We start from the raw sequence: 9,344 nt of genomic DNA on the forward strand, positions 1-9,344 counted from the left end.
GACAAGGATTGCCTTCAGATAGCTTGAAAGCCCAGATGCAAGTTGTTAGAAATGAACCGAGATGCTCTAATAGCCTAAAAAGGAATGGTATTAATGTGTTATTATAAATGAAGGCATAATTGTGCCTTAATGGTGGTTGGATGTCGCAGGTTGACATAGGTTAAACAATTATCCAAAACCGCGGCCAACTAAAAAATAAAAATTTTCACAGTATGTAACTCAAATTCAAATAGGGCCTAACACTTTTTATTATTCGTGCAGCGAAATCAAATAATACATATGTCGTTTTTTAAACGACTCATTATATTAGAATGGCAATGTGTTTTTTTCAAAATCAGACAGCGAGCAGCAATCTTGTATCTTAAAAGTTTTGTAGACGTTTATCTTTGGTTGATGACCTTTTGACCTCCAGAATTGCGATTTTCGAATCGAGTCAGTCGAGACAACCCGAGTGGAGTTTCATGCAAATGTTTCGTACGGAAAAAAAATCGCATCCCGGCGACGTATCTAGGGGATGAAACACGCCCCCACCCAATCTCCCCTATTAAAAATGTTCAAAGCAAAAAAATCACGCTGAAGTAGATAAATATCACCTTATTTTGCAAGCTAGTGCCCCTCACTTAATCATCGACCCTCCTCCCCCCTCCCTTCACCACCGCTCCCCACTCCCTCATTTCAAGACTCTTAGATACGGCACATCACCATCATTATTCAAAAGCACCATCATTTCAAACGCCACCCTCTAATAAAAATCGTCGTTTCTGTTTCGCAAATATAGCAAAAATAGAACTAAACGGATTTATGCCGTAGGCATAATCTTATGATTATCATACAAATAATTTTACTTACATTCTTCACATTTGGATCCTGTGTAACACGGAGGGCATGAACATGAGTATTCTGAGCAGGTACCAGCCACTACGGTGCATGTACCGCCATTTAAACACATACTATCCTGACATGGATCAATCACTTTGAAAAAAATCAAATATGAGCAACGTAAAAGTGTGCATGTTAATCTGTATATTATTTTACTTACTATTTTACTTTATTTTACTTATTGAATAATGATACTACTGAAAATGATGAGGGTGATGATGATGACGGCGACGACGGGTGTTGATGAAGATGATGGTGCCGATGATAATCATTTTGACGACGATGTCCATGAAGATGATAATACGATAGAAATGATGATGATAATGATAATGACGATTGTGATGACAAAATCGACAATAAAAAAGTATTATGATAATAAATGATAACCTAAATATCGATGGTAATAATCGTCACTATCGTCATCAACATCAATCCACTATCACACCAGCATCAACAGATGGAAATACAGACAAATTCTACGAAAATATATGACTGGGCCTAGACCTCTAACGTCCAGTTACCTTGCTTAGCATTAATAGTTATATTTGTGTATTTTGGCGTAAACAGTGATACGTGGTCAAAACAACTAACGACAGTAAAGTCATTATTTTTATCCAAATTAAGGTGAAATATGGAAATCATAATGAGATGGAGACTCTTTGCTGATGATCTTTGTTGTTACAGTTTTTCAGACCGGTAGGTTTCGAATCCCCAACGTTAGAGTACTGGGTTACCTCATTGTGATTGTAGGCTTTGAAATAAGCATAATTATAATATAGATACCATAATCATTTTTTTTTATTATTTCTGTCTTATAAACATAGCAAACAGACATAAATTAGGCATGTAATACTAAGTTTATCATACCAGTACTAATTTCTTACTTACATTCTTCACACCTAGATCCCGTATAACATGGAAGGCAGGCACATGAGTGCTCTGAGCAAGTACCAGCCACTACACTGCAAGTGCCTCCATTTAAACACATACTACCATCACAAGGGTCAATCACTTTAAGAATAAAAACCAACATGAGATTAAATAACAACAGTTGAATAATATGTGATATGGTAATGGTTTTCTTCGTGTTGATGTATTATGTTGATTAAATTTCTAATACGCAATTATTGGAGCTCCGCATAGTGCACTATAGGAAAATTATTATACGAAGGTTAGATTTTATGCTTGAAAAAAATTCCTGAGGGCCTTAATATTGAATTTGAAGGAACTTTCTTCGGGATCTAATTACCCTTGTTTAACGGAAGTAATTTTCAATTACAGTTCAATTTTTATCGCGGTGCAGTGCGGTGATGAAAAATTAGGTTTTTTTTGCACACGAACCTAAAAAAAAAAACCAAGCCAAGCGTCCACTATTGAAAAATTATTGGACTGTGGGGGATAGGCAAATAACATTAGGTTTATAGTGATGACGTCACGGTTGACTTATAATAATAATATTAATAATAATAATAATAACAATAATAATAATAATAATAATAATTATTATTATTATTATTATGATAATGATGATAATGGTAGGACTCTAATATAAATGGATTTGATGAAAATAGTAATGATGATTTTAATAATCATAATCATGATGATGACAATGACAACGACAATGCTGAATGTTGATGATGATGATGATGATGATGATGATGATGATGATGATGATGGTGATAATTATTATGACGTCAATATTGGTGGACGCTGATAAAGTGTTCATAATACAAATAATACGATTGATAGATAAATTCGTGCTGGATTTAATATAGGCCTACTGAATCATTAATTATTGACTGAATAAATTGTCGCATTCGCTTGACAGGATTAATTGGCTTTAATAATTTCATTTTTTTTTTTTATGTCAAAAATTATTGTATTGCTCCGCCGGGCACTCACTGCGTTGTATGACGATCTGTGAGCGCTAAACCCATATCGTAACTTGAACTGAGCATAAACGTATCCAAGGTCAAATAAAGCTATGTTATGTGTATGGTGGCAGTCTGAACTTTTCGTCATTGAAAACGATCCGTTGCGGGCGCGTTGTGGCGTTGCGTTCTCCATAGAATCGCATAGGCCAGCGACCGTCGAGCGTAGTAAATGCCCGGCCTTACACGTGAAATTAATATTACTGTATATACTAAAACTAATACAAATACAAATAAATACAAAAAAAAAAAATTAAAAAAAATGCAAATAAATACCGATAAAAATAATGTAAAATGTTGTTGATGGTATTTACCTGGTGTGATATCTGGTATTTGTGTGTGCCAGGCATGTGTTACATGTTGGGCTATGTGAGCCTTGTATTCAAATTTTGAATAAAATGTGCTTGATACTAAAAACAAAAAACAAAAACAAAAAAACTAATACAAGTAACTTACACGTTTGGCAGAGGTCTCCGGTGTAGCAAGGCGGACAGAGACAGGTTGCCGCTGAACACAATCCAATCATCTGGCACAATCCGCCATTTTGACAAAATATGTCTCCGCAAGAAGTCACAGCCAATGCTATAATCAAACACAAAATGCTTTGCAAGTCACCAGCAGTTCGTAAATTTCAACGTTAATATCGTTTTGTGTGGGCTTATACCTTTTAACCTCTGAGTCTCACTAAAAAATCTCTTTTAAGAAATGTTTGTCCCTTCTGTTTTCCCCCACCATTGTGACAAACTATTGCTCCGCAAGAAATCACAACCCACGCTATATGGAATAAAGCAAATTATATTTTGCAAGTCCCCATCAGCAAGTAATAGTTCAACGTCACTCATGTGTTACGGTAAAAGCTCGAATAGAAGCCATGTGTGCTTAATCTCGAGAAGAAGCCCATCTCGAAATGAAGCCCCCTTCTTTTGTTTACAAAAGTAATCTCAAAAAGAAGCCCATCCAAATGTTCTAAAAAACAGAAGCCCAGGGCTTCCATTAGAGGTTTTACGGTATGTTATGTTATATTGTAATTATGATTATGTTATGTGTTACATAATTATGCTTGTATGGGAATGTTTGCTCCCTAGGGTCAAAGACAAGCTCTTGTGTGAGCTTACCATTTTTACCTCGCTGAAAATAGTTTTTTTTTTTTAATTATAATGGATTTTCCGGGAAACAATAACAACCTGACAATCAGAACAGATCAAGGAATACACGCTTGTCCAATGAACACACATGTTGTCCCAAACGCAAGTGTTAGCGTACGTTAACGCTGTCAATTTATATGACCTTAGAAACAGTATCCAAGGGGAGGGGCTTATGGTAAACGTCCATCATTCATCTACGCTTTAATGAATATAAGGTCCTAAAAGAGTTTTTACCTATTTCGCAGTTAGTTCCAGTGAAGCACGAAGGACAGGTGCAGCTGTAACTATTGCAATCACCAGCAACATTCTGACAATTACCACCATTTAAACACGGGTTGGATGTCGCACACGTAGTAGTGGCTAAAATATATGTTAATATAATCAGTAAAACTATTAGTAATTTGTATCTTTGTGCTTGACAAACTAAAGTTATATTCAGTTCGTAGAAACACTCTACTACGGAAGCTTATAGTGACCTTCCAGATGTTCAGATGACGAGATCCAGGATCTTGTCATCTGATCATTTTTTCTAAATGATGTATACATAACGAGATCCAGGATCTCGTCATCTAATCATCTCTTCTAAACTAAAGGATGTACACATGACGAGATACAGGATCTCGTCATCTGACCATCTCTTCTAAAGGATGTATACATGACGAGATGCAGGATCTTGTCATCTGATCATCTCTTCTAAAGGATGTACACATAACGAGATCCAAGATCTCGTCATCTAATCATCTCTTCTAAAGGATGTACACATGACGAGATACAGGATCTCGTCATCTGACCATCTCTTCTAAAGGATGTATACATGACGAGATCCAGGATCTTGTCATCTGTTCATCTCTTCTAAAGGATGTACACATGACTAGATCCATGATTTCAACATGTCTACATCTTGTAGAATAGATAATCAGATGACGAGATCCTGGATCTTGTCATCTGACCATCTATTCTACAGGATGTAGACATGACGAGATCCAGTATCTCGTCAACTGATCATCTCTTCTAAGGGATGTACACAAGACGAGATCCGGGATCTCGTCATCTAATAATTTCTTCTAAAGGATGTACACATGACAAGATTCATGATTTCGTAATATAATCATCTCTTCTAAAGGATGCAGACATGACGATATCCATCCATAGTTGGATTTCTTCTAATTTCTCATGGTGACCCAGATTAAAAGGTAGCTAAGATGAACCCCCTACTCCATAATATTACGAACAAGAGCCTTGTAAATTTTGGGAATTATTTGTAGGGTTCTTGCATTGTTCAATACCGATAAATCAAAGAATGCAGGAAGCATTTATTTAAAACATAAACATGAATATTCCAAATTAATTCATTATTAAAAGTTACACCAAGATATTTTACATGATCAACTCTTGAAATTGCAACATCTCCAATAAAAATATGTAATAGCATTGTGTTCATGTTAGATCTTTAAAGAAAGAGTATGCAACATTTATTTAAGTTAAGGGGAAGTGTTGAGGGAAGTATACTTTTTGTAAGCACACTCGCTAAGGGATCCGGTAGTCCTGTAGATGATAGTGTTGCTTGTAAACAATAAAATTGCGACCTGTGTTCTATCTTATCCTTACACCTAACATTTGAGCTGCCACCTTTATCAATTGATAACAGAGAGCTTTCGATTTCTGCGACGACGCGACGCTCGAACGGAATCACTCATGCGTGACTGTCCTACCTGGCGTCGTCGTCCTACGTTCTCTGCATACGTAGGTATTTGGCCAAATTGCGTTCCAGAATCTACTCGACAAAGCGACCGTAACGTTCTCGCATTCGCAGATAACTTTTAGTGAGTCATTACGTTCTACGTCCTTCCGTCGTCGTGCAATCTAAATCTCGTTTTGTATTGCTACTTAACAGAATATTCCTAAATGATAGAACTTTTCAGAGTGTAAACTAAACTTAACTGCCAATCAATATACTGTATATTAATAATGATTGCACTTAGGAGTTCGTATTTATGTCGTACATTATGCTCCTTACACATTAAATTAATATATCGTACTAAAACAAATGTAAATGTCTTACACGTCTGACAAAGGTTTCCGGTGTAGCAAAGCGGACAGACACAGATTGCTTCTGAACACGTTCCAATCATCTGGCACAATCCGCCATTTTGACAAACTATGTCTCCGCAAGAAGTCACAGCCAATGCTATATAGAATCAAACACAAAATGCTATTTTGCAAGTCACCATCAGTTCGTAACATTCAACGTTATTAATGTATTGTGTGGGCTTACGCCCCTTTAACCTCTGGGACTCACTAAAAATACTTTAAGAAATTTGTCCATTCTGTGTGCAGATTTTTATATTTTTTTTTCATCTTATTGCATATAATTTTTATATTTTTTAATACGGTTTTATATATTACAAATTGATCATAATATAGCCTAATAATGACCCACTCAAAGGAAATTTTATATTTTAAATTTTATTTTTATACGTGTCAAAAATATATTAGCGATCCTAATTTAAGGAGTAAAGAAAAAAAATTGAAACAAAATATTTGATGTACCGTCTTGGCAGAATGATCCGGTGTAACACGAAGTACAAACACAACTGAAGCTGTTGCACTGGTTTGGGTCATTCACACAAATACCACCATTTAGGCACAGTGTCTGTGATACGGAGCACGGTGAAAGGGCTAAATGTGACAAAATATATAACACAAATGTTATGCATAAAATAATTTGGTGTCATGAAATTTGAAATTGAGTACGATTTCACTCTATGGTCAATGCTTATCATTATTAGTAGTAATATTATCATCACCATAATAATCAATATTATTTTGTGTAAATATAAACAAATGCGTTGGATGAAACACTGATCGTTTAAATCATATGGATGTGGACAAACTGGAACTGGCGGAGGCCTAATGTCATAACGAAAATTGCAGACTAAATCTTTTTGTTATGGTTCATTACAAAGTAATACAATACTTCATCAAATATCCAAGATCATCTCAATTAATCAATTCATCATTAATCACGCACGCTCCTACAATGAGTAGCTTTCGATTTTCGAGACGACCTTAACGTAGAACGGGTTCACTCATCCATTGCCGTTATGCTTTTTTTTGCACAACGTAGATTAGGGTCAAACTGCCGTGTCATAGACGACAACCAGAACTTCATTACGTTACAGATCTTCTTGGGCGGATGCAGAGGGTCCGGTGCAGAAGGTGCGATCGCACCCCCTAAAATGTATTAAGAAAAATAATTGTTGCATTGTATTGTTGATAAGAATTACCGTTAAGATTTTAAAGGTATGAGAGTGCAATTCCCAGGCACCACAGGTCCTTATTCTCAAAATGTTCGAACTTCAGCCCCAACAATGGTGGGGCTCAATCGAAATCTATATAGTATTTACATTATTACGGTTATTACCTGCCTCGCAGTTCGTTCCAGTATAGCATGTAGGACAGACGCACGTGTAACTACTGCAATCACCAGCAATATTCTGACAATTACCGCCATTTAAACACGGGTTGGAAGTCGCACATATAGTAGTGGCTAGACGTTAAAATATACGTTATTATAAAAATACTGGTCATATTCGTGTCATGATAAACGAAATGTTATTTTTATTACATGTTAAAAAGTCTACGCTCTAAAATACAGGTGTTTGTGGACATATCGAAGTTGCTACTATTGTTCTTCATCTCTTTTTCTTCCAAATTTCAGCGACCATTTTCATCATTTTTAAAATCTACACTTTCCTTGTCCTGTCGAACTGTGCTTCCAAGTTGTTGCCAGTTTTGAAAACTTACTAAACCTCTTTTTGTATTGCCCACATAAACTGAAAATGCCCCTAAAAACAATGGACTTTTCCAGTGGGGTCTATCAAACTTTACGACTGACCAATCATATGTTGTTTAATATTTGGTAATACACGCATGCTCTGCAAAGAACTTTACTTGCGAACAAGGTCTTCCCCATCATCTATATTAATAACATTATACATAAATGAAACGAATACGTACGTATGGTGCAGTAGTCTCCAGTAAAACAACTCGAACAAACACACGAATAATCCGAACATTGTGAATTAACTACGCATGCTCCATTGTTTTGACACTGGTGATTACTACAAGGGCTAGGAACCGCTGAAAAAATAACCAAAATGAATTATGAATTTCTGAATAAAGCATTTTATGAAACATGAAATTTTCCGTGGAATGTGCCACCAAGGAACAGTTAAATTACATTAATTAATTACAGTACAACTGTTCCCTGGTGATGGTCTTCACCATCTGTGGCTGTCTTTAGGTCTAACTTAAAGACTCACCTCTTTAATCAATAGTCTTCATTTTTTATTCCTTGTTATTTTTTTAAATGTTGCATTATTTACTTATGATTTTGAACTTTGCTACTGCTTCTTTTGATTTGTTTATTTGAATGCGCTTGGGTTAAGCATTGATTATAGCTAACTGTGGGCTGTGGTGCTTGAGTATGTGGGGTACAGTGCCCCGTACCGCTGCTACCACCTGCTACTACTGCTAAGGTTACCGCTACTGAGGATACTGCTACTGCTACTACTACTTCTACTACTACTATACGACCAGTGATTATAAAAAAAATATAAGGCGCACAACCTGTCTCGCAGTTGTTTCCAATAAAGCAGGACGGGCATGCACATGTATAACTACGGCAGTTTACAGCATCAGGCTGACAAAAACCTCCATTTAAACATTGGTTTGTCGAGCATACGTTGATTGCTACAACAAAAAGGAGGAAATTGTATATCATTTTATGAATTTTCAATATAATTTTTTAAAATTACTTTGTTGTTATTAGTATTATGGTAAATCATATGTCCAATTATGAAGATAAAATTGTATAGGATTGCATTTAGGATTAGATTTTTTTTCCCGCTGTGAACATCAATAGTAACCCATGAAAGTCCGAAGAAGACTTTTGTTGAGTGGGGTCGTTCTGGGAGGTGATGGGGCACTATACCAGGAGCAAATCCCCTACTCTCCAAAGAGTGTACAGTACTGCGTTCATTAACGTGCACGTGGGTCATATTGCACACGGGACCAACGACTTAAACGTCTCATATGAAAGGTAGTGCGCTATTGAAACTGTTGAAAGCCCTCCAACTGAAACACAAGAGGAGCAGCGATAAGAGTAGAAGCGGGGATGGATATCCCGAATGAGCTGTTTATAGGTCTATTGTCAAAAATAGTTGCCTTAGATGGCAATATACTAACGTGATTCGCAGTCTACTCCATGGAAACAAGTTAAACAAATGCATGTACGAAGCGAGCACGACGTGCCATCGTAGCACTGTCCTCCATTTTGGCATGGATTTGTAAAACACGCGGCTAAGGCTGTAAAGTAAAAATAGTC

The 9,344-nt window shown here is 36.3% G+C and overlaps 1 protein-coding gene across 1 annotated transcript in view; it reads right to left on the reverse strand.

The window, feature by feature from the left end:
* LOC117115612 (neurogenic locus notch homolog protein 1-like) overlaps positions 1-9,344 on the reverse strand; it is a 37,539-nt gene that overhangs the window by 19,446 nt on the left and 8,749 nt on the right. The window contains exons 5-14 of the mRNA XM_033259478.1: positions 9,206-9,325; positions 8,588-8,710; positions 7,976-8,098; positions 7,380-7,505; positions 6,506-6,634; positions 6,018-6,143; positions 4,190-4,315; positions 3,267-3,392; positions 1,768-1,890; positions 850-972 (exon numbers count right to left, since the gene is read on the reverse strand). Coding sequence (XP_033115369.1) covers positions 850-972; positions 1,768-1,890; positions 3,267-3,392; positions 4,190-4,315; positions 6,018-6,143; positions 6,506-6,634; positions 7,380-7,505; positions 7,976-8,098; positions 8,588-8,710; positions 9,206-9,325 — 1,245 coding nt within the window. The remainder of the gene's footprint in view (positions 1-849; positions 973-1,767; positions 1,891-3,266; positions 3,393-4,189; positions 4,316-6,017; positions 6,144-6,505; positions 6,635-7,379; positions 7,506-7,975; positions 8,099-8,587; positions 8,711-9,205; positions 9,326-9,344) is intronic.

The sequence above is a fragment of the Anneissia japonica genome, unplaced genomic scaffold, assembly GCF_011630105.1.
Source record: "Anneissia japonica isolate Jap-2015-1 unplaced genomic scaffold, ASM1163010v1 scaffold16662_len1167910_cov178, whole genome shotgun sequence".
Taxonomy (NCBI): Eukaryota; Metazoa; Echinodermata; class Crinoidea; order Comatulida; family Comatulidae; genus Anneissia; species Anneissia japonica.